At 42.6% G+C, this 26,704-nt stretch overlaps 1 protein-coding gene across 1 annotated transcript in view; it reads left to right on the top strand.

The window, feature by feature from the left end:
* LOC126094679 (transmembrane protein 184C) overlaps window positions 1–26,150 on the top strand; it is a 70,909-nt gene extending 44,759 nt beyond the window's left edge. Inside the window, exons 7-8 of the mRNA XM_049909196.1 lie at window positions 10,919–11,093; window positions 23,140–26,150. Coding sequence (XP_049765153.1) covers window positions 10,919–11,093; window positions 23,140–23,429 — 465 coding nt within the window. The 3' untranslated portion in view covers window positions 23,430–26,150. The remainder of the gene's footprint in view (window positions 1–10,918; window positions 11,094–23,139) is intronic.
* Window positions 26,151–26,704: the final 554 nt, after the last annotated feature.

The raw sequence follows: 26,704 nt of genomic DNA, 5'->3' as shown, positions 1-26,704 counted from the left end.
GCTTATCGGACCAGTCCCATACCTAGCATCTGTGCTGAGTTGGGGGAACCACCTCTTACCATCTGGCACCAGCTCCTCATGGTGCGTCTGGCATGTAAGTTCCTTGCAGCTCCAACTTCACCTGCACACCATACTGGTGCTCGTCCACCTCTGGAATGCCTTTTTTCCAACCATCCATGAGCCACAAAGCCATTTGGGATGTGCGTACAGCGTGTGCTGGAGTCACTCGGTGTGGAGCCAGTACAACCCCAAATCCAGGGTTTTAACTGTCTGTCAGCCTGGTTACTGGAGAGGCCCAGAGTAATTTTAGATTTGGTGCAGTACAGGAGAGATTGCACTCCTGCTTCCATTTTATAGTGATATTCTTTGATATTTTATCTGAGTACCACGACCATGTTGCTGGTTGTACGGATGGGTCTAAGCAGGGGGACTCTGTTGGTTGTTCTGTCATTTTCCCATATTGTGTCCTCAAGATCAGACTGCCTCCAGAATTCACCACCTCTGATGCAGAATTACATGTGATCTGGTGAGCACTGGAGCAGATGAGACATTCTCCCAGTGTTAGATTTCTTGTCTGCTCAGATTCTCTGAGTGAGTGCCCTTTACTCTCTCCAACGTTTGTACCCAGTAGATACAGTAACCCAGAATATCCATGATGCTCTCCTACAACTACAGTGAGGGGGAAGGAGGTGTCTTTCTGTGGAGTGCCTAGGCACATCAGAATTTTGGGGACTGGAAAGGCGGATTGAGCAGCCAAGGAGGCGTGTCATGATCCTTTGGTATTTCAGTGTGCTATGCCTCTGCATGCTAACACTTCACTGTTGAGGTACAAAGTCATGTGTCAATGGGAAGACGATTGGGTGGCAGTGACCGATAACAAGCTCCATGTCATCAAACCCACAACTTGGCCATGGAGTACTTACTTCCAGCCACGTCATCGAGACGAGGTCCCTCTTACTCGTCTTCACATAGGCCACAGCACTATGACACATGGATTCTTACTCTGGCGAGAGGACCCTCCAATGTGTGGTGCTTGTGGCGTGCAGATCACGATGCGCGACATTTTATTGGACTGCATTTTATTTGCCGACCAGTGGACAGTGCCAGCGAATCTGCCATCTATTTTATGTAATGCTCAAACGAATGTGGTTAGGGTTTTAAAGTTTTGTGAATTGTCCAACGTTTATAACAAGATTTTAGGGAAATGTTCTTAATGTGTCAATGCGTGGCTGGTGGTTTTTTTTTAAGTGGTCAGCCAGTCTCATGTCCCCGTGTTTTTCTTTTAGTTCGTCTTTGTTTTGTTTTCTCTGCATTTTAATTTCTTGATTAGCTCTCTTCCCTCCTAATTGGTTTTAGTGCATGTGAGACAGAATGACTGTGTGGTCATTTTGAGTGCATGCGTGTACAACACTTTTAGTTCATCTCCACATTCGTTTGTTTTCATAAGTGTAAGAGCACTGATGACCTCACCATTGGGTGCCTATCAGATCCACACACACACACACACACACACACACACACACACACACACACACACACACACACAGCCTTGCTAAAATTATAGCCTCATTCTCAGTTGATGAGGTCATCCCTGGTAAGAATTTCTGTGGAATCTCTAACAACACTGTCCCAGTATTTGGAAGTCTGTGCCAAGATCCTGGTATGTTTGTACTCCATTGTGTGATTCTCGGACAAACAGTGCTTTGCGACCACTGATTTGTTGATATACATCTACCGAGTGTGCCTCTTGTGTTCTTGACAACAATCTTTGACAGTGCATACTGCCTGTTCAATACACGTTTTCCCACATTAACATGGAATCTGGCATATGCTGGCCTTCCATAAACTGAGATCATCTTTGACACTTCCCAATAATGCTTGTGTTTATAGGATAGGCAAAAGATGGTTTTTACTTGGTGTTTCTTCAATATGCATCCAATTTTTCATGATGGTGCATCAGTTTGCGGTATAAAGACAGTGGCTGCCTCTTCCTCTGTGGCTTCTTCTACATCCCACAGATTGTACTGTTGTGGTGGGTTGGAGAGCGCACCGAATCTGCCATTCTGGGTACTCGGTTTTTTCAGAATTCAGTTCTGAGGTGTTCCATCTCCTGAGGCAGACTCTCTGCATGTGAAATGGTGCACACCCTGTGAACTATTGTTTTTTAGTACCCTATTTCACAAGGTGGTCACAGCTCTCTGTATGCAAATACAGTTCAGAGTGCATTTTCTTCAGATACACATTGTGGCCCAGGATGCCATCAGCTCTCCTCTTGATCATGATGTTCAGGAATGGTAAGCTTCCTTCTGCTTTGGTCTCCATAGTAATTTTGATGTTGGGATGTATGGAGTTCAAATTTGTAAGGAAGTCAAGAAGTTTGTCCATTCCATGGGGCCAGATGATGAACGTGTCATCCACATAACAAAAAAAAATGTGGGTTTCCTTTTGAAAGTCACCAGGGCTTCCTCCTCAAAGTACACCATACACAGATTTGTGACCACAGGTGAGAGTGGGCTGCCCATAACAACTCATTCCATTTGTTCATAATATTCGCCATTAAACAGGAAATATGTTGAGGTCAAGACAAGCCTGGAAAGGTTGGTGGTCTTCTCATCAAATTTCTGACCAAGAACCTCTAGTGACTCTCATAGAAGTACCCTGCTGAATAACGAAATGATGTCCAACCTACCATGTTAATTGAGTCTTTCGTCCTGAAGTTTTCAAGGTGTTTTACAAAATCCACAGAATTGCGAAAATGATGAGTGCATTTACCCACATAAAGGCTTAGTATTTCCTTCAGGTGTTTTGCCAGCAGGTGCCCTAATGTAGCTGACAATGGGATGCAATAGTGTCTTGGTGGGCACAGCTCCTTGAGATAACAGTTTCTTGCCCCCCCCCCCCCCCCCCCCCCCCCTCTATGGTCAATCTGTCTCCTTGAGAAGAGCCCTAGTCTTGTTCTCCACTTTCTTTGTGGCATCAACGTTGACCTTCCTGTAGGAGTCAACATGTAGCAGGCTCTGCATCTTCAAAATGTAGTCCTTGTGGGAAAGAACAACAGTAGCATTGCCTTTGTCAACAGGTAAGACAACAATCTCAGGGCATTCTGTCAGGTCCCAAATAGCCACCCACTCTCTGCTGGTAATGTTTGACTTTGTACGCTTAGTTATCATCAGAGCATGGCAGGTTTCACGACGTACTTCTTCTGCTGCTTCAGGTGGAAGTCATGCCCCAACTTGTTCAACTGCGCTGATGTCCACAACGGGTGTGTACTTAGGGGTTGGAGCAAAGTTAAGTCCTTCCTCTAGAACTGAAATCGCGTTGTCACTCAGCTCCATGTCAGTCACATTGGTGACCGTCTTGCACGGGTCCTCCAGTGACAGTTTGTCAGACATGTGAGAAATTTGATATTTGATGTCCTGTAGTCTTTCTATGGGCAGAATCAGCTGCTGTGCAGGTAACACCATCAATCCAAGCCCAGATCCAGGAATTAAAATGATTGGCCAGTTGTGAATGTAGTCTAAATAATTCCCGGAAATTGTACTCAAGGCTTCAGTGGGTAAAGTGCACTCTCTCAGGTACCAAAGCAAGTCTGGCCCGTCTCTTAAATCTCCTGGCTGCTGCAGAATTGATGTGATATGTGACCTTAGCAAAGTTTGGCACAATGTGCTTGGCACGACATCTGTTCAAAAGTGCAAGAGCACTCAGCAAACAGCATCTTCGCTGACACAGCTTGTAGAATTTCTTCATGTTGCGATACATCTCCTCCCTGTAAAGGTACATAATGTGAAATCTCTTCATTCCTTGCCACCTCATTCCTTCGACGTACCCCTCTAAGACTGTGTTTATAAGACCCTCATTCTTTCATAATATATGCCAAGATCAGTTTTGTTTCCTTTTTATTACTTTCACTATTGTCTTTTCTCTTTTACTCTTCTCAGTGTCTCTTCATATTTCACTCTATCCATCCAACTTATTGGTTCCATCATCTGCAATAATTGGATTCATTGCAGTGATCTTAAAAGTAGAACATTGTGACGTTCCGTGTATATATTCTCAGATTTGGGGTATTCGACTTCTCATAATTATGAAGTTCTGCACCTGAAATTTCTGTTCCAATCATGGCCGTGCAGATCCATTGGACTTTGTTGCTGCTGCAGTCTTGAGTAATACATGAATTGACATTCTCAGAGCTGTATGGAGCTTTTAAAATGATCTCCATACAGTGTTGCATAAAATACAACAGCTTCTAGACACAGCTTTACAACATAGGGAACATGACATTAGAGTGCGTATGTCAGTTTGACAGCTTGTTACAACAATGAATGTGGTGTAAGCTTCTTCTGTGTCTGCATTGATCTCCCACAGTTTTGTTATGCTGCTGGCATTCACTCTGGGCTTGCCACACCATTCAACCTGTGACAATGGTGCTTAAAACATACACGTACACTGAAAGGTACTTCATCTTGTGGAGTTACTGCAATCACCATGATTCCTGGAAAAAATTATTAAACGAAACCCCCAGCTAGTTTCAGTCTCATAACTATTAAACTGCTATATCTCTTAAAGGTCATGACCGTCATTCATTGGGAAGGTAGACATAGGCTTACACATCACTCTACCTGCGTGATATGGAACACTACAGTGCTGCAACTTGTGAATACCCCCACCAAGAAGTCGTGTAGGTTTTTATTATTATCATAAGTATCAATTGCAACAAGTCTAATTTACATTCGAACAAAAAAAATACCTTTTTGCAACTATTTACACTATATAAATGTTAAATGTACCAAACTTCACACAAATTTCATTAGATTCAACCAGTGGATTGATGCCACTAGGGAAATGTGGACACTCATTTACAATGTGGTTCATTGTCTGAATGTCACCAAGCTCTTATGTACTGTCAATGCAGAAATCCCACTTTTGCATGTTGTATTTGCACATACTTCCTTCAGTCTCGTATGTGTTAAGCTGTACTCTCACCTCCTTGGATGATGAAAGCCTGGAACTATAACATTTGGGTTGTCAATAAGTTTCTTCAGAATGAGATTTTCACTCCGCAGCGGAACTTCCTGGCAGATTAAAACTGTGTGCCCGACCGAGACTCGAACTCGGACCTTTGCCTTTTGCGGGCACACAGTTTTAATATGCCAGAAAGTTTCATATCAGCGCACACTCTGCGACAGAGTGAAAATCTCATTCTGGAAACATCACCGAGGCTGTGGCTAAGCCATGTCTCTGCAATATCCTTTCTTTCAGGGGTACTTGTTCTGCAAGGTTCGCAGAACAGCTTCTGTAAAGTTTGGAAGGTAGGAGACGAGATACTGGCAGAAGTAAAGCTTTGAGGACCGGGTGTGAGTTGTGCTTCGGTAGCTCAGATGGTAGAGCACTTGCCTGCGAAAGGCAAGGGTCCCGAGTTCGGGTCTCAGTCGGGCACACAGTTTTAATCTGCCAGGAAGTTTCATATCAGCGCACACTCCGCGACAGAGTGAAAATCTCATTCTGGAAACATCACCGAGGCTGTGGCTAAGCCATGTCTCCACAATATCCTTTCTTTCAGGAGTGCTAGTTCTGCAAGGTTCGCAGAAGAGCTTCTGTAAACTTTGGAATGTAGGAGACGAGATACTGGCAGAAGTAAAGCTGTGAGGACCAGGCGTGAGTTGTGCTTCGGTAGCTCAGATGGTAGAGCACTTGCCCGCGAAAGGCAAAGGTCCCGAGTTCGAGTCTCAGTCAGGCACACAGTTTTAATCTGCCAGGAAGTTTCAGTAAGTTTCTTGTTCCAGATTTTTGTGGCTTGTCACTCAAATTTCCGCTCATCATCTTGGTTGAACCCACTGGAGACCATTTGGACTTTGAACCCACTGGAGAGCATTTGGACTCCTGGTCTTCAGGATTTGAGATGTTTCCTAGAATCGTGCTGGCAAAAATTGTTGAGTGGCAACTTTCAATGAAGATGAGCTGGACAGATGTTTGATAGTATTGGCAGTTATCATGTAGGTGTAGATCCGAATGTACCACTAATGGTTCTCGTAGCTGCATTCAAATGAACATCAACTTTATTCACATGAGCATTGCAGAGCCAAACTGGTATGCAGTATTGTGGCCCAGAATATACCAGTGCAGAGGAAGCTCCATGGAGAACTGAAGAATTTGCTTCCCACATTTGTAAGTTGTAATAACACAACATGTGAAACATGCTTGTGAAAGTGATCTACAGGCGAGTAAAAGTACAGGGTGGTTTTAATTAAACTTTCGCAATTTTAACCAGTGAAGATGGAAAACTATTTATGATATGGGTTCCAACTTTATAGGAATGATGTTCAGACTTTGCACTGCATGATTTGTGTTGTTAGTAATGTTAGTTTCACCATTAGTTGCTGTATGGTTGAAACACAAACATCAGTGCACATTACAGTCACAGACAGTCAATATTGGTTCAAACAAGATGAGCTGGGCTTTACTTGTAAAGTTGTTTTCTCAAAACAACAGCAATATTGCTGCTGCTATTCACAAGTATTGATGCATTGAAGGAATACAGAGGGGTTCTCTTTCTGCATCTGGGTTGAAGAACAGGATTTGAAAGTTTGAATTAACTGGCAATTTGGGAATTTCTCCTGGGATAGGCTGATAGCCTGTTGTGCCACAAATTATTTAGGAAGTTGCTGTTTCCATGGCTGAGTGGCAGACACAGTGTGCACGATCTGTGTCATGACATCTGAACATTCCATGACCCACTGTTCGAAAAGTGCTGCAAATAGTCGTGAAATGGTATCTCTTGTATGGTTCTAGGCCATGGTGGATGCAGATGGACATCACATTGAGCAATGTTTGTCAGGTGGAACGTAAAAATATTAGGCAATAAACAAATGTTACCCTCTCATGTGGAAATTAAGAAGTCAAACAGTGGAAACCCCAGGATGGAATATAACAATACCAGAGAAGAAAAGTTGCTACTCACCATGTAACGGAGATGCTGAGTCATGATTGGCACAACAAAAAGATTCACTCAAATATAGCTTTCGGCCATTAAGACCTTTGTCAGCAATAGACACACACACACACACACACACACACACTCTCTCTCTCTCTATCTCTCTCTCTCTCTCTCTCTCTCACGCAAATGCAACTTGCGCACACGTCTGCAGTCTCAGAGAGCTGAAACCACACTGCAAGCAGCAGCACCAGTGCATGATGGGAGTGGCGACTGGGTGGGGGTAAGGAGGAGGCTGGGGCGGGGAGGGTGAGGGATAGTATGGTGGGAGTGATGGACAGTGAAGTGTTGCAGTTTAGACGGAGGGCAGGAGAGAAGGTGTGGAGGGGGGAGGGTGTAAGTAGCGGAAAGGAGAGAAATAAAAAGAAATTAAAAGACTGGGTGTGGTGGTGAATTGACGGCTGTGTAGTGCTGGAATGAAAACAGGGAGGGGGCTGGATGGGTGAGGACAGTGACTAACAAAGGTTGAGGCCAGGAGGGTTACGGGAATGTAGGGTGTATTGCAGGGAAAGTTCCCATCTGCGCAATTCAGAAAAGTTGGCGTTGGTGGGAAGACCCATATGGCACAGGCTGTGAAGCAGTCACTGAGATGAGGGATAAATTGTTTGGCAGCGTGTTCAGCAACAGGGTGGTCCAATTGTTTTTTGACCACAGTTTGTCGGTGGCCGTTCATGCGGACAGACAGCTTGTTGGTTGTCATGCCTATATAGAATGCAGCACAGAGGTTGCAGCTTAGCTTGTAAATCGCATGACTGTTTTCACAAGTAGCCCTGACTTTGATGGGATAGGTGATGTTAGTGACCGGACTGGAGTAGGTGGTGGTGGTAGGAGCATGTATGGGACAGGTCTTGCATCTAGTTCTATTACAGTGGTATGAACCATGAGGTAAAGGATTGGGAGCAGGTGTTGTATAAGGATGGACGAGTATATTGTGTAGGTTCAATGGACAGCGAAATACCATGGTAGGAGGGGTGGGAAGGATAGTGAGCAGGGCATTTCTCATTTCAGGGCACGACGAGAGATAATCGAAACCCTGGCAGAGAATATAATTCAGTTGCTCCCGTCCCAAATGGTACTGAGTTATGAGGGGAATGCTCTTCTGTGGCTGTACTGTGGGACTTTTGGAGATGGTGAGGGACTGGAAATATAAGGCACGGCAGATTTGTTTTTGTACAATGATAGGAGGATAATTACAGTCAGTGAAGGCTACAGTGAGACCTTCGGTATATTTTGAGAGGGACTGTTCGTCACTGCAGATGTGACCACCATGGGTGGCTAGGCTGTACGGAACGGACTTCTTGGTATGGAATGGGTGGCAGCTGTCGAAGTGGAGGTATTGCTGGTGGTTAGTAGTTTTGATATGGACAGAGGTACTGTTGTAGCCATCTCTGAGGTGAAGGTCAACATTTAGGAAGGTGGCTTGTTGTGTTGAGTAGGACCAGGTGAAGCAAATGGGGGAGAAGTTGTTGAAGTTCTGGAGGAATGTGAATAAGGTGTCCTCACCTTCAATCCAGATAGCAAAGATGTCATGAATTAATCTGAACCAGGTGAGGGATTTAGGATTCTGGGTTGTTAGGAAGGATTCCTCTTGATGGCCCATGAATAGGTCCTCATAGGATGGTGCCATGTGGGTGCCCATAGCCATACCGTAGATTTGTTTGTAGGTAATGCCTTCAGAGGAGAAGTAATTGTGGGTGAGGATATAGTTGGTCATGGAGACCAGGAAGGAGGTTGTTGGTTTGGAATCCATAGGACGTCTGGAAAGGTAGTGTTCGATAGCAGTAAGGCCATGGGTGTTAGGAATGTTAGTGTACAGGGAGGTGGCACCGATAGTGATGAGCAGGGAATCATGTGGTAAAGGGACAGGAACTGTGGAGAGTCGGTCGAGGAAATGGTTGGTATATTTTATAGAGGAGGATAGGTTCCGGGTGATAGGTTGAAGGTGTTGGTCTATGAGAGCAGAGATTCTCTCAGTGAGGGCACAGTAACCGGCCACAATGGGGCATACTGGGTGTTGGGTTTATGGACTTTAGGAAGCATGTAGAAGGTGGGAGTGCGGGGAGTGGTAGGGGTAAGTAGAGAGATGGACTCTGGGGAGAGGTTCTGGGATGGGCCTAAGGATTTGAGTAGTGACTGAAGATCCTGCTGGATTACTGGAATGGGATCACTGTGGCATGGTTTGTAGGTGGAAGTATCTGACAGCTGATGGAGTCCTTCTGCCACGTAATGCTTGCGGTTCAAAACAATGGTGGTTTTGTCAGCAATTAGTATTATAAGGTCGCGATCAGTTTTTAGATGGTGGACTGTTGTTCTTTCTGAGAATGTAAGGTTATTTTGCATGTTGAGGGATTTGGGGAATGATGTTAAGGCAAGGTTCAAGGTTAAGAAATTCTGGAAAGTTAACATGGGGTGGTTTGGAGGCAGTGGGGGTGGATCACGGTTGGGTGGAGGAGTGAACTGAGTTAGGCAAGGTTCAATTGAAACTGTGCCATATGGGTCCTTCCCACCAACACCAGCTTTTCTTAATTGCAACTTTCTCTGCAATACATCCTAAGTTCCCATAACCCTCCTGGCCTCAACCTTCGTTGGTCACAGTCCTCACCCATTCAGCCTCCTCCCTGTTCTCATTCCAGCACTACAGAGCCATCATTTCACCGCCACTCCCAGTCTTTTAATTTCTTTTTATTTCTCTCCTTTCTGCTACTTTCACTCTCCCCCCTCCACACCTTCTCTCCTGCCCTCCGTCTAAACTGCAACACTTCACTGTCCGCCACTCCCACCATACTATCCCTCACCCTCCCTGCCCCAGCCTCCTCCTTACCCCCACCCAGTTGCCGCTCCCATCATGCACTGGTGCTGCTGCTCGCAGTGTGGTTTCAGCTCTCTGAGACTGCAGACACTTGTGCAAGTTGTGTTTGCATATGTGTGTGTGTGTGTGTGTGTGTGTGTGTGTGTGTGTGTGTGTGTGTGTGTGTGTGTGTGTGTACTGCTGACAAAGGCCTTAATGGCCGAAAGCTATAATTGTGTGAATTTTTGTGTTGTGCCTATCGCGATTCAGAATCTCCGCTATATGGCAAGTAACAACTTTCCTTCTCTGGTATTGGAAATTAAGAAGTGTTTCTTTTGGTGATTTATTCATTATTTCTCTTCTGCACGTTCTAATAAATATTTCCACAAATTATCATTGTGCTAGAATCACTTGATTTTCATGGGGGCCTTCAGTAGTGAAAGTTTAATTACAGCCTCCCTGTATCACCACCACCACCACCACAACCACCACCACCACCACCACCACCACACTGACAGTTCACTTCACGATGGCAGAGAGAGGGAGATTTTACTTAAATTTGTAAAGAAAAATGAAATTAATAACTCTCAACAGCATTTTGTGTAATGAAATAAAATTGTAAAAAAAACTGCTGAACACAGTTAAAGAGACAACTAAACAAAACAGCTAGATAAAACAGACCTTCTAGGAAATACATACTTATTACAAGGATTAGTAAGAGAGCACCAAAAAAGGGGTGGTAAGAAAATAAAATGATAATAATACACCTTTGTCATTATATGATTATCCATTTTATTAGAAAAATCTTATAATGCTTGAGGTATAATAGTAATCTTCTTTAAAACTTTCTTTTAAAAGATTCCACTGACTTATTAGATATGCTGACTGTTATTCAGAAGGACAAATGTAAAAGTGTGAAGAATCTGATGGAAATATAGCAGTATTACTATGGTCCAAGACGTAAGCAATGCACTTGGATAGGGTGGGTACGGGAGAAGGGGAGGGGGGGGGGGGGGGTTCATGCGTCAGTCACTTTGAGTATCAACTTAAATTTATTATTGTGTCATCTCTTTTGATGAATTTAGTATTGTAAGCTAAGCATTTAAATAAGGTGCCTCTAACAAGGTTATTATTTTTAGGATTTCCTGATCTGTATTGAGATGTTCTTGGCTGCCATTGCACATCATTATTGCTTCTCGTACAAGGATTATGTCAATCCTAACTCTGAACAGCTGTCATGCTGCACAGCTTTCCTTGCAATGTGGGATGTATCTGATGTTCGACGAGACATAAAAGAACATCTAGAGGTAGTAGGTAAGTGACTTTGATTTTGTCTGTCATATTCACAATGCAAAAAAGAGTAGTCATTTGTATCACCACTTACCAGAAAAGGAGAAGGAAGAGTAAGACAAGGCACAAAAGAAATTGATACTAAAAGTTGTTGGATATGTGACTTGTATCATACAGTGCATGCAGAAAAAAAAGACTAAAGCCAAGCATAAGAGTAATAACAATACTGAAAATAATGGAATGTGAGACATGTATCATGTAGTGCATTCTATATCAAAGGCTGTGTATTGCCAAAAGGAAATACCGCTGACAAATGAGAAATTTGGAGACCATATAAACAGAATCAAGACTTGCAGTGTAGTTTGTATAAAACATAAGAGATGAATGGCAATTTACTTTTAAGATCTTCTCTGACTCAATTGAAAATTCAATGCAAATAACTATGACAATCCCTTGCCCCACAGCAAACCTCATGATCATCAGCAAAGCTCACACAAAGTCACTGTAAGGAACATGCGAAATGGAGGCACTATCTAGTGAGATGTTTTGTATACTAGTCATATACTCATGTGTAGGGTCATCTGTTGTTTTCCTTTAACGCTGCAAGTATTGATTCTGTGTATATGGTCTCCTAATTTCTCATTTGTCACTGCTGTTTGCTTCTCACTGTGTAAAGCCAAATCACCATTTCAGTGTAGGATACGTGTCTCACATTCTGTGACTCAGTATTACTATTTCTCTTATGCCTTGCCTTACTCTCCCTTCCATTAGATACATTGAATACATGTCATACATCCTGATGACCTTTACAATTAATTTCTTTTGTGTCTTACCTTACTGTATCTCCTTCCTCCCCCCCCCCCCCCCATTTATTGACATATGTGCCATGACTTTGAATTGGTGCAATTGGTGTTAACTTGTGTTTTATATTAGGGTTGCAGAGAATTGTACATTATGGTAATTGGTGATTTCTTTTCATGGTCTGATACTGCATCCACATACGATTTTATGTCGATTGACATTAGGCCATGGTATCAGGAATGGCCATTAGTTTATATTGTGCTTTATGTGTGTTGTCATGAACACACACCTCCTATCATTCATCATTTCAAGATTCACATACTTTCAGCTTCTGTTTTTACACTATATCATGACCGCTCATCAGTACTATTGTGATAAGTTTTTATTTTATGATTTAAGTGCTCTTACAGATCACTCTTTCTTTTCATTAAAAAAAAAAGGGGGGGGGGGAGGAAGGAAAGAGTGGAGCCCCTCCACACCCACACCAACGTGGTGACTGTCTCAAAAGATTTACTGTCACCTCCATGTTTGTTAGTTAATAATCAATGTCCGTATGGCATGTGGGACCATGATGTTATCCATGCATCTGGGTAGGATTACTCACCAACACAGTCGCGTCTAGGAGATAGATAGTAGATGAAAAGCAAATGAAGGACAGCATTTCAAGGGCAGAGGAAGAAAAGTGCCAAGGCAAGTACTGCTGGGCTGGGCATCTGCGAAGTCTCCTGGGCCAGCTGCAGCATCTTGTACCTGTAACTGCCAAGATTGTTATATAAGTGGTTCACTGGTCATAAATCTATCACTGTATAAGAGTTTTGGACGGGTTTGGTTGCGTTTAGTGTGCAATATTGCTTCCCCGTGTTGCCGATTGGTCAGCTAGCTTACATATGGCGGTGCCAGTTAATTTTGCTGTGCTGTTGGGGTTCACCAGTGTTTCTCATGTTTGTGTGTTGGTGTTATCCATAGGTGGTTAATTGTCCCTAAGTAGTAGTGTTTTTGGGCGATAATATTTCCACTTATGGTTTTGTTCATTGTTACCCAGGATAAGGATGAAAGGATTGCCCGATTGTCTCATTTTCTTGTACAGTCAAGTCGTAAGCTTTTTGAATACCTCCGAGAGAGTCTCAAGGTGGTATTCTCTGTGAAGGTCCTTGGTGTGCGTGCATCATGGAGCATTATTTATGGTACATAGCATGTTGTTCTGTATGATCTGCAGGCTGCACAGACATGTTATAGCTGTGAATTCCCAAACTGAAGCTGCATATGTCATCAGTAGCCCAATTAGTGTTGTGTACATGGACTTCGACACCCTCCTATTCAGTGTGCTTGGGGTAAAGCTGTTGAAGCCTTGTGTTTGCTCAGTTGGCTACGTATTTGATGTGGTCCTCCCATGTAAGTTTCTGTTCCAGCCAGATACTGAGGTACGAGGGTGGTTTGAAAAGTTCTCGGAATCACCACAAGAGGTCAGCACTAGTGCAACGAGTTGTTCACATGATATTCATTGGACTGTTGCCTGTAAGCACATGCCACATCAGTGCTCTTGGAAGAGAGCTGTGGCGGTGATGTGGCTCTGTTGGTGTTCCCACGAAGTGATTTGCAAAGATGGAAAAAAATTGAGATTCAAGCAGCGATTAAGTACTATGTAAAGAAAGGTATGAAAGCAAAGGACATACATGCCGATTTGCAGAATATACCAGGGGACTCTGCTCCCTCATATTCAACTGTTACCAAGTGGACAAATGAATTTAAATTTTGTCGGAAGAGCTTAAATGATGATCTGCACAGTGGTTGCCCAAGATGTGTCACTACTCGAGAAATCATTGCAAAAGTGCACAAAATGCTCATGGAGGATTGCCACTTGAAAGTGCGTGAAATTGCTCATGCTTGCCAGATGTCATCTGAAAAGGTATATCACATTTTAACTGAAGAATTAGAAATGAAAAAAATTATATTCAAGATGGGTGCCATGATTCTTGACGCTGGGTCAAAAACATGTGCCATTGCCATGGCAAAATTACATGAACTAAGGTATGAACTGTTGCCACATGTGCTTATTCAACTGATATGTCTCCGCCAGACTTCCATCTCTTCCCAAAACAAAATTTTTCTTGGTGGACGAAGATTCACTTCAAACAAAGAATTGATAGCCGGAGTTGATAACTATTTTGCAGGCCTGGAGGAAACTCATTTTCAAGATGGGATCAAGACACTGGAACATCGTTGGACCAAGTGCATTAATCTACAAGGAGACTACAGTTCCGAGAACTTTTCAAACCTTCCTCGTATCTGACTTTCTTACAGAAACGTATTGGGCGTGTGTGTAGTGTTGTTTGTCTGCAGTTTTGGTGTTTGTGCAGGTGTTTTGGTTTGCGTGTGAACAGTACAGCCTCGCACTTGTCGATGTTTACTTTAACATGCCATTTTTCTAATCAAGGCTTGACAGTCCTGAGTGTTGGCTGTAAGAGTGAATTACTGTGTCATTCGCATAGATGGCTATTGATGTGTTTTGTGTAGCTGGGAAGCCATTGATGTAGAATATAAACAAGAGGGGCCCCAGTATGCATCCATGGGTTACTCCCGCTTGTATACTGTTTTGTGTTGACTGTGTACCCTGAATGTCAGTGTGCAAGCATCTGTTGGTGAGATTAGCATACAGGAGATGTATGAATCCATTAGCGAAACCAGCATCAGTGAGCTTGCAAATGAGACCTTTGTGCCATAGATGATCAAAGGCCTTTTCTGTGTTCAGGAGCAGAGCTTCTGTTGCTTTGTTGGTGTTGTGGCCATGTATGATATCTTCAACTACACTAAGGTGGTGGTGTGCTGTTGAATGGTGATCCCTGAATCTGAATTGCTCCAGCCTTAGAGTGTTATTAGTGATGCAGTGCCTAGTGAGCTGTTTAAGAATTACCTACTCAACAACTTTGCTGAGCAAGCACAGCAGGCTGATCGGTCAGTAATTTTGTGGGAGGGAGTGTTCTTTCCCTGGCTTCCTGACCATCAGGACCTTGGGTGCGTTCCAATAGTCAGGGAAGTGTTGGTGTCACAGAATGGTATTCGCAGTGTGTGTTAAGTAGTCAATAGCTTTATCTGAGAACTCCTGGAGGACACGATTTTGAATGCCATCAGGACCAGCAGCTTTTCTAGATATGGTATGTCTGATGACCCATGAGATCTCACATGTGCTAGTTCATCTCGTTTCATTGCGCATGGTCTGTGAACAAGTCATGTGGTCTCCCGGTATGTTTCAAGTGTGAAAGCTGGGCCAGAGCGAACCAAATTCAGTACTAAATTTCTGGCCATCATTTCAGCTTGCTCCACTGCATTTATGCTGGTCTGTCAGGTCCTTGTAGAGTTGGTATGTAGTGTTTCTCCTTGGTGAAGTGACGTGCTAGTTTGCACACACCAGGTTGTGTGGGATCTATCCTTGTGAGTGTGTTGTCCCACTACGGGGTTTACATGTTGATATCTTTCCCTGTATGATACCCTGGAGCCCGTTAATGTGCTGTTCATACAGCATGTGCTTGGTATGCTGCCAATATCTCCTGAGATGGTTTCTCAGTGAGATCATCTCCTGGAAGATTGCCCCTAGATTTCCTAGGGCAGTGCCGCTGAGTGTTGTTGTGGCACGATTGCTGGAATGGCATCAGCTACTGTGCCCTGAACCATGATGGTGGGCGCTTTGACAGCTTGATCAGTCTGTGTGGTTTGCATAATTTCGTGAGTCACTGGGATAAGACTATGAAGCATGAAGCATGTCCTTGAACAGTGCCCAGTTCGCGCCCTTGTAGTTCAGTATCCTGCATGGTTCATTGTAATGCAGTGTCTCTTCCATGTGAAGAATAACAGGGGTGCAGTTTGAGGCCAGCGTGTTTACAATTTCAGCATTGAGTGTGACTGTGATGCCTTTAATGAGGGCCACATCTATCACATCTGGCCTGTGATCACTCTGATGGGGTATGAGCGTCAGCTTGGCCGGTGCTAGTGTAATGTAGTTTCGGCTTATTGCATGTTCGTATAGTTTTCTGCCATTGGCATTTCATATGTGAGAGTTCCAGTCAGTGTGTTTAGCATTGAGATCATCAGCATCTATTACTCATGGTGCTGTGTTGAGTATTGTGCTGGTATCGTGTGTTATAATGTTTGCTCCATTGAACTTGACGCTGACAGCTGTGGCCTCTAATCTTTCAAGTGCAGAGAGCTCGCTGTTTGTGTGTTCTGTGTCTTGGTGTATGATGATTGCTGATCCACTTACAGCTGCGCTGTTTGGTCAGTCTGTATGATATATGCAATAGCCTGGAAAATGTAGTTGTCTGTGTGGCTGGAGCTTAGCTTCGTTCACAGAGGAATCTGGATTCCCTTCTCCTCCATAAACATGGCTAGTTCAGCCCTTTTATTGGTGATCCTGTCTGCATTCCAGAACAGGATCTGTGTCAGTGTTTCACTGTTTGTGTGTTGGGGTGGTTGTGATGTATTAGACATGGGAAAGTGTAAGTAGTGCAGTGAAAGCTGTTTATGTAGCAGCCATGCACTGGCGGGGAGGGGCCATTACAAGCTGTGTGCCATATGTGATGACGAAGCCAATATCCTTCTGGAGGATATCTGCCATGTATGCATGGGGGCTAGTGTGTGCTTTGCACCTTTGATTGTTGTAAAGATGTGTGTTATGTTGGCTGACGTGTTGATTGTTGTGTTTGAGGTCGTTGGTTTTGTGTTAGCCTGGTGGTTGGGCTGGCTTGTGTGTCAGTGTTTCATTTGAGGTCGCCTGTGTTGCCAGTTTGGTGAGGATGGGGGGGGGGGGGGCAGTAATGTGAGTTGTGGTTTGACTGTCTTGTTGACTGTGTACCTGTGTTTGTACATTTCATTATGTTTGTTTCAGTGTGGGAGCGTTCACCTTCTTGTTCTTCATGTTCCTTTGCTTTGTTCCCTGGGAATTTTGTTGCCCCTGTGTGCCACAATCAGAGTTGATTCGGTATTGCTTGGGAAGCATCTCACTGGATGAGGAGGGGGGGGGGGGGGGAGAGACATCTTAGAGCTGTTCTGGTAATCACTAGGTTTTCCTCAGCATTTTTACACCTCAGAGCATCTTTGCATGTGTTGCACCCTCTATAATACGCCACATGTGCTCCAACACAGTTGGCGCATTTAGTGGTTGTGCACGGGCCTGGTTTGCAGTGTTGTACTGTGTGGTTGCCAGCACGTTTGCTACATTGTGTGACCACATGGCCAAACCGCTGGCATTGTTGGTGGGACTCACGGTGGTGTGTATATTTCGAACACTATTAGCGTATAAAGCGGGAGTGTCTGCTTCAAAAAGCTGCGGGAGTGAGCCATGTTGGACAGCTCCACAAGGTAATTTGGTTGTGGTCTGTGTGTGAAGAAACTGTGCATCCAGCTCATGCTCATGCAGCACCAGCCGAGTGCAGCAATTTCTCCCTGTATGATGTCATTTGGGATTGTTAAGTCAACTCTTTTCAGGACATACATTTGTGTTTATTTGTCCTGGGTTCTGTACATGTGATGTTCTACTCCTTAAGCTTTGAGGAAGCTGAAGAGGTTTGTGTAATCTGTTTTGTTTCCCATGTACAGTGATGCATAGTCCCTGGAACGTTTTGTGTGGTATGTGGTGGGGGGAGTGTTTCCTATTGGCTTAGCTTGCTGATACAAGCATAGTTTCATATTATAGCCAGTGGAAAGCTGGTCAGTGTTGTTGTGGTGTTCTGTGTGGTGGCATGTGAAGAGCTGCGTGTATTAGCTGCTGCAGATTGTTTGTGGTGTCCTTTGTGTTGCTTGTGTTTGGAACCAGTGTTGGTAGTGTCATCAAAAGCAGTCAGCAGTTGCCTTGTCAGCTTGTGGGCTCACATATTTGTGCATGTTATTTCTCTTTGCAATGTGAACCTGCCAGCTGCCAGGGTTCATTGTTATCCGTTGAGGGACTGGGTGTCATGTCGTCTTCATCAACATTTCATCCCCATACGGCGCGCAGGTCGCCCAATGTGGCGTTGAATGTAATAAGACCTGCACCGAGGTGGCCGGACCTGCCCCGCAAGGGGCCTCCTCACAATTATATTTGGCATTGATACACAATGCTTCTCTTACAATGGGTTTAGCGTAGATTTCATTTTTAACTTTTTATCACAGTCTGTTTGTAAGTTTTAATGATTTGTATTATCAAGTTATTGTCTGTCATTTTATGTTTTAATGTTATCTACATACACGTAGATATTTAACTTCTTTTTTATTACTATATCCCCTGGGGTAAAAAAATGTTATGTTATCCTAACCTAAACTGTAAAATGTTTGTGAAACAGTCATATTTCATGTCTTTATTAAAATTGTTTATGTCAAAATGTTTCTTTATTTATATATTGTAATTTTTTTTAAATTCCTCTGTGTTTTATAATTTTAAAAGCTAACGTTTTGCATGAAAATGTAAACTGAAGGAAGATGACTGCTATCAGCTGCAGTGGGACATGAAGCGGAATCAGTGGTGACGAGCGAAAATGTGTACCGCTCAGGGATTCAAACCCCAGAACTCCGGCTTATTAGGCAGGTGTGGTAACCACTGCGCCATCCGGGACACAGCGTTATGGCAACTGCACGGACTCAGCTGCACAGACTATCTCGGTATGCCTCACAGTTGATCCGCACTCTCACCGAGTGCCATCTACCCGCAGTCCTGTATTGATATAGTCTGTGCAGGTGCAGTAATGTTGTGTCCCGGATGGCGCTGTGGTTACCACACCTGCCTAGTAAGCAGGAGTTCCTGAGTTCGAATCCCGGTCCGGTACACATTTTCGCTCATCACCGCTGAATGTCCCACTGCAGGTGATAGCAGTCATCCCTATTCAATTTACATATGGTGTTTTACAGCTGCGGGATCTGCATGGTGTCTGTTCTTCCAAAGTAACAGACACCATGCATTCAAAAACTTTTTGCATTAAGTCTGTATATTTTGTTACATTTACTTTTTAATATGTACATTACATAATTCACATTTTTAAAAATATTGTGCCTGTATGGCTTCCTCCACGGTTTCCATACTCGCACAGTACATAATCGATATATTCATCATATCCTTCCCCATTGGTTATGTTCTCTGAGAGCGAGCTATTGTCTGTATTGTTGCTAACACTATGTGTTGACGGCAACTGTTTTCCTTACGACTACATTTCTCAGTGTACAATCAGTTTGGCACCTGGCTCCACATATATGAGAGCTGTAATTTCAGTATCTTATGTGCCCAGTTTAACATGGTTTGTTTATGTACTTTATTGTCAGTATTGATGGAAACTGTGGCGCACTGTTGCACATATCTTTCCTTAGGCATCATTTATGTTGTATTTGTTTTTTCTTACTACAGCTATGTCTGATGATGTGTATCAAAATGCATCAATAAATTAATTTGCAGCAAAGACCTCCCACAATACATTGTATCTGTACCTTCATTTCTGTATCAGCTGTAACACATCAGTTTTACATATTACAAGTGCCAAAATGGAAAAAAAATACATAGAACATTCCATTTAAAGTGCCAAAAAGGAAAAAAATGCATAGAACATTCCATTTAAAGAGAAAAAAGTTATTTTTGGACCTCATAATTATGCACTATTAAAACAGTGGAAAAATTGGAATGAGATAAATATACTTTGGATAGATAGGCCCTAACCACATAGAAGAGTGTTAAAGGGCAGTCAGGTACATTGGGAAGCAGACTGTTGGAAAATATCAACTTTCAAACAAAGTCCTTCATCTGATGAAAGACAAACATAGCCACATTTATACATGTACAACTCATGCACACACATGGTCATTGCTTTCTCTGGGTGCTGTGGTGTATTGCTGCGGTTAGTAGTGATCTTGGCTGGTGTGGGTAGTGGGGGTACAGAAGAGGTGTGGAGCAGAGAGTAGGAGGAGGAGGGGGGGGGGAGATGCTTAGGGAACTCAAATTGAAATCTTTGGAGGAAAGATGATGTTCTTTTAGAGGAGCACTATTGAGGAAATTTAGAGAACCAGGATTTGAGGCTGATAGCAGAATGATTCTACTGCTTCCAACATACATTTCATGTAAAGACCATGAACATAAGATTAGAGAGATTAGGGCTCCCCCCTCCCCAAAGAAAAAGTACATATTTTATGTTCCAAGAAGGTCCTTTTGCGGGACTGCAGTTTTCCGGGTTTTACCAAGACCTTCTTCAGCTTTCTTATCTGACAGTAATGATCAGAAATACTTTACAATTTCCCTGTCAATATCTGTAAGTACATGGTCTAAAGCTGATACTGAAATTTTTGATATCTTCATAGCAGTGTTTACCATTTGTGCCATGCTAAAAATGAAACTTCCTGGCAGATTAAAACTGTGTGCCGGACCGAGACTCGAACTCGGGACCTTTGCCTTTCGTGGGTAAGTGCTCTACCATCTGAGCTACCCAAGCACGACTCACGCCCCGTCCTCACAGCTTTACTTCTGCCAGTATCTCGTCTCCTACCTTCCAGACTTCACAGAAGCTCTCCTGTGAACCTTGCAGAACTAGCACTCCTGGAAGAAAGGATATTGTGGAGACATGGCTTAGTCACAGCCTGGGGAATGTTTCCAGGATGAGATTTTCACTCTGGAATGAGATTTTCACTCTGCAGCGGAGTGTGCACTCTGCAATATCCTTTCTTCCAGGAGTGCTAGTTCTGCAAGGTTCGCAGGAGAGCTTCTGTGAAGTTTGGAAGGTAGGAGATGAGATACTGGCAGAAGTAAAGCTGTGAGGACAGGGCGTGAGTCATGCTTGGGTATCTTAGATGGTAGAGCACTTACCCACAAAAGGCAAAGGTCCCGAGTTCTAGTCTCGGTCCAGCACACAGTTTTAATGTGCCAGGAAGTTTCATATCAGCGCACTCTCTGGTGCAGAGTGAAAATCTCATTCCAGTGCTAAAAAGTTTAGGATTCTTGCTAAATTCGCCCTCAACACCTGTGTTAATATTCATGTCCACATATTATTATACTAGTTTTTTTGGGGGGGAGGGGCGGTTCAGACTCTTCCAGGACTTTGATTAGTTTTTTAAAGATCGTGTCCGCATTGCACCAGGAGAGTGGCGTGCAAGCATACGCGCGCGCACACTCACACACAAACGCGCGCGTGCGCGCGCGCGCACACACACACACACACACACACACACACACACACACACACACACACACACACGAATAATAACTTCTCATAGATATCTAGCTTTGTTAGTTCAGTGGCTGCCAGTTCAAAATGTATGTCTACACCAATATTAGGGAAAGGATAGATTGCTACACTCACCATAAAGATGACCCACTGAGTTGCAGACAGGCACAACAAAAAGACTGTTACACATCTAGCTTTTGCCCACAGCCATTTTAAATTCACTACATTTTATTAAGGATGGACAGAGATATTGTGGAAAATGGGTGAGTGGACGTTGAAACACCACTATAGATGGGGTGGAAGGATCTTGGGTAAGATGTCCCTCATACCAGGGCATGACAATAGGTATTACCTATCATCATGCCCTGAAATGTGGGACATCCTACCCAAGATTCTTCCCACCCCTCCTAAAAGTAATGTTCTGTTGCCCACCCACCCTACACAACATCCTAGTCCATCCCTTTGCCACTCCCAATCCCAACCCCTTGCTGCAGTGATAATATCCCTGTGGAAGACCCAGGTGCAAAACCTGCCCAATCCACCCACCCAGCACTTCCTCTTCCAGTCCTGTCACAGGCTTCTCCTACCCCATCATAGGCAGGGCCACCTGTGAAAGCAGCCATTTCATATACCAGCTCTGCTGCAATCATTGCGCAGCTGTTTATATTGGTGTGACTACAAACCAACTGTCCACCAGGAAGAACAGCCACTGCCAAACTGTGGCTAAGATCATGGTAGACCACCCTGTGGCACATCATGCAGCCGAACATAACCTGCTTGATTTCAATGGCTGCTTCTGAAACTGGGACCTCTGGATACTCCCCTCCTCCACTACCTTTTTTGAATTGCAGTGATGGTAGTTATTCTTACAGCACATTCTTTGCTCCCAAAATTATCCCATCCTGAACTTACGGTAACTTATTGTCCCCACACCCTCCATCCAACAGTCTGGCAGTGCACCCACCCACCTTTCCTCTTCCCTGTTCCTCTCCTTTTCTTCTCCTGTCCCCTTCCCCACTCTGTGCCCTACAGCCTCCCAACACTGTGTCTGTCCGTCTTTGTCATGCATCCATCTAGTCCCTGCATGCTCTGCCAGATAGCGCTCTTCTCTCCCCCTACCTGTACCCTGTTATCCCTACCCATTCCCTACCCCACTCCAGATTGATGCTGAACTTGACAATGCATTCCGGTCTGAGTTGTTGTCTGGAACTCAACGTGTCATCTATATGATGTTGATATTCCAACTTACATTTTCCATTGTCTAATTGTGATCAGATCATCTGTAGTTTTAAAATGTGTGTCATCTCTGATGTGAATACAACATCCTCCACCTACTGCAGTAGTTTTACAGTAGCAACTTGCACATTCTTATGACAATAGCTCTATATGCTACAATTCATTATCTCTACACCATTGTTCTGTAATGCATACCAACTTCAAGTTGGTGTACTTTATTTTTAATGGACTGCACATTTTGATGAATAATAGATAATCTTGAACAAGTATCTGTGGTGTCTATGTTCCATGCTCATGATCAAGAAAAAAATAAACTTTTAATGGAGGATAGTCAGTTTTCATGGTTTACCAAAAAAAAGTCCTAGTCCTCATATCCATGACAGCAGATATAATTTGACCATTCGTGCCCCATACCAACTTTCTATACTCTCACTAATTAACTTCACCAACCTCACTTTTCCATTGATGTTGGAGTCCAGGCTGTACCTCAGATGAAAACTGCTTTGACAGTCATAACCTTAATTCAACATAATAAAACTTGGTTCTGGCATGACATAACAGACACTTTTGGATATAAAATTGTTTGAAATTTCCATCCCCTTTTTAACAATCTCGTTAGTTATTTTTATTTTATCAGCTTTCTTCATGTGGTTAAAGTTTTCATATTTTGTATCTCTTTGAGGAATTACCTGCAGTTTCTCTGACATATCTTGGAAGTTGGAACCACCTCCTCAGTGGCATAACAGAATGGGTTCCAGCATGTTCTACAATTTTGCAAACACATAAGAAAAAGAACATTTGTAAACACAGAGATTATTACTTTAAAATATGCTGTTCCTAAGTCATGATTGTGCTATCTTTTATTCCAGGAAGTTCACTCAGTCGACGTATAAGAGGGCGTGGTGCGTACCGGTATGCTGCAGGCAGTGCGTCGGAAAGTTCGCGCTTGTTGGTTCCAGCACCTGAGGCTTCACCAGCTGCCGACACCAGTAGGAGCGCTCCTGCACGCCTGATTGAACAACGCACAAGCTATGAGAGTATTTCATCTCCAGATGCTACCTCTCCTAAACAAAGTGCCCAGCCTGTGGATGAACAAGATCCACTTATTGATTTTAGTCCAGATGAAGCACAGCCTGCTTCAAAGTTCCCTCAGTCCTAGTCATCAGATTTCACTTTCCAGAGAGAGGGAAGTATAGTGAAAAAAGACATTTAAGTAAGAATCCAGAAATTATACATAGAAGAGCAGGATATATAGTGGTAATTTTTAATGTAATTGAGTTTACTGCTGAATTTTTTTATTGCATGTGCTCAACTTTTAGATGGGTCTTGTTTAATATGCAATTTCTTTATTCTATACTAAACAAAATAACTCTGCCAAGTAGTGCACTATTGCCATTGTTAATCGTCTGGAATGGCATAATACACAAAATGCAAATACTTGTTACGTGGTTGAGCATTAACCATTGTATTCATCTGCTGATTGCAATTTGTTTACAATATGACTGATGTATAGTACATATTTAGCCATCGTCACCCAAGCCAGTTAGTAATGTTATCAAATCAATGATTTTGCAATGATGGAAAAAGTCAAAATATCCCAACAAAGTCAGTTCTCTTTATTAATGATGACACAACATTCATACAGTTTTATGTACAATTTACTGCAGTTTCTTTTCTAATAATTAATCTGTCATTATCCTTGAGCAATATGACAGTAGAAACTCTGTGCTGAGGAATAGGAACCTTTAATAGACACTAAATCGATGAGGTAAATAATACCATCCAAAGCACTTAGAAGTTTGGATAGCTCTGGGAAATATGGTTTGTATTTTCACTCATTGTCAGTAACAAAGTTACTTGTGTCACACACAAAATTGATCAGTGGCAGTAAGAAGTGCCACTGTTGGTTGTTATGAAAACAGTAAGTCACTGAGACAAGTTATAATGGAGCTGAGTAAGTGGCAAACTGCATGAGAACAAAGGGCAGGCAGATAAGCCGCTCCATTGCAGCAACATTAAGAGGATGAAACAAGTGACAAGTGGGTCAAACTAATAGTTTCCGTATACATGTTCACAAGTTTCTTGGATCACATCCTTTCCATTATTGTTGCAGACCGGTATATGTCAGTAGCAGGATCAGGAGGTAGCACTGGTGTGTGTGTGTGTGTGTGTGTGTGTGTGTGTGTGTGTGTGTGTGTGTGTAAGCAAGCTCTCGCACCATCACATGCTGCACTTGCTGCAGAGGTAGATGTGAATGGTAGAGTGATGTCAGCACTAGGGAGTGGGAGATACATCTGGAGAATAAAAGAAGAATATGGTGATACACACAGCTCAAATAGGTGCGGAAAGAGAGGGGAGTGAGGGTAGGTTGGAGACTTTTCAGTTCTCAGTAAAAGGTAATTTTTTCTATTCACTGTCACCCTGCCAACCTCACTACTTGGCATCAGACTTTCCACTAAACAGTTATTTTTAAGGTATTTTATAGACTTGACATAATAATTGATATTTAAGATCCATCATCTGGCAACTTTTTTTGAAAATAAAGTGTAATGTTAACGTCATTACACAAAATACAGATTTGGACTAAAAACACTTTCTGCAGATCAATACTAGTATTACAGGACTGTTACTGTTTTAACATTGGATTTTGTCGCCTGTGATATAAATAGTTCTGTAATAATTTGTTACTTTTACACAAGTGTCTGCAGTACTTCAATATTTCTGGTTTTATAATCAGATGTTTCAATGAAACCCATCATCAGATAACATGGCAGTGTTGCTAGACTGACACAGTGTGTAAGTATAGTATTAAACAATAATGCATTGTATAAATTATACAGTGAGACTGGTTTCTTCCCCTGTACTTTGGTAGTGGAGAAAAACTGAACACGTTTCCACAGCTTTTATTTTGATGATGTGTTTGTCATTTTGGTAGTGAAGATCAGTGAAATGTTTCAGAATTCCTGAAGTCACTACATTGGTGAAACTTAGAAAATTAACTGTAATTTAGCATTGATTTGATGCTAAGTAATTTTATTTTACAATTTGTCTTAACACTAGCAGGTAGTGCTATGAAGAAGAGTATTTTGATGAATGTATTAGCTGTACTTCGTCCAAGTTTTATATATTAAGAGTTGCTTTGTGCAGCTGTGAGATGTTAAAATATTTCCATTGATCATGTTGCAATAATGGAAATTACTGGATGGAGCAGTATGTAAAATAAGGGAAAAGCAACCCCTCACCTGTAGTGGATCGATGCATGAAGCACAGTTACACGTAACAGAAAACAGCCTTCACACTAGCTCTTTTGTCAGCACTAATACACTTATTCACACACAGAGACCCAACCGCACACTCATGTGGCCATGGCAAATCTTGCCATCTTTGGGTATCTTTGCTGGAAAAAGAGCTAGTGCTCTAAAGCTAGTGTGAATGCTATTCTCTGTTATGTGTTACTTTGCTCCAAGCATCAGCCTGCTGCATGTGACTGGTTGCCTTTTTCTCATTTTAGACAATGTTTATGCTGGTTATTTGAAATCCAAAGTGTTTCACTTCTCCACATAACGCCATTAGAACAACAGTAAATTGGAATTGAAAGCCTATGGTCGCATATATTAGAGAATAGTTGAACACCGACAGAGGTTGACTGATTGTTCAGTCAGATTTGTTTTTTTATAAAGTGATAAGTCAGCTGTTGAACTACAACAGTCAGCTATATGCATTATTAGTACTTAAAACTGCATTTTTTATATGCAGGAAATGGAATTTCTCCTTGCTTTTATGTCTGCATTTCTGTTGCAGCTGTATCAGCATACAATGTATTTTATACTGTGATATTTTTCAAAGAGAACACTTGTTGTAATCATGTAACAAAAATAAATATTTTTCGGAAATTATTTTATTGGGCTGTCTGCAGTTATACACTCTTTTGCACAAACACCCAACACATTAAGAGCAGTCTGGCTCCAGCTGCCAGAGACTGTGATCATGTGTGTGTGAATTGTAATTTTTTGTGTGTGTGTGTGTGTGTGTGTGTGTGTGTGTGTGTGTGTGTGTGTGTACTGTCTATTTTTGACAAAGACCTTGTTGGGCAAAAGCTACTTTCCAACAGTCTTTTTGATGTGCCTTTCTGCAACTCGGCATCTGCGCAATGTGTGAGTTGCAACTATCCTTTCCATTGTGTTATAACAGCATCATACACATTCACAAATGCAGGGCAAATGTTAATACCCTCACACATGTGCCATTTTAAATACAATAGTAGATAGATGTTGCTTATGTTTCTTTGACCGGGTAAGTTTTTTATTTATTTATTCGTATGGTGATTTTATACAATATACAGTTGATATAAGGCAAATGATTTTATACAATATACATATGATATAAGACAATATTAAACCTTAAAGTCCGTGTTTTTCAACCAGTTAATTAAGC

The sequence above is a fragment of the Schistocerca cancellata genome, chromosome 8 (assembly GCF_023864275.1).
Source record: "Schistocerca cancellata isolate TAMUIC-IGC-003103 chromosome 8, iqSchCanc2.1, whole genome shotgun sequence".
NCBI lineage: Eukaryota > Metazoa > Arthropoda > Insecta > Orthoptera > Acrididae > Schistocerca > Schistocerca cancellata.
This window is presented reverse-complemented; position numbering and strand designations above follow the sequence as displayed.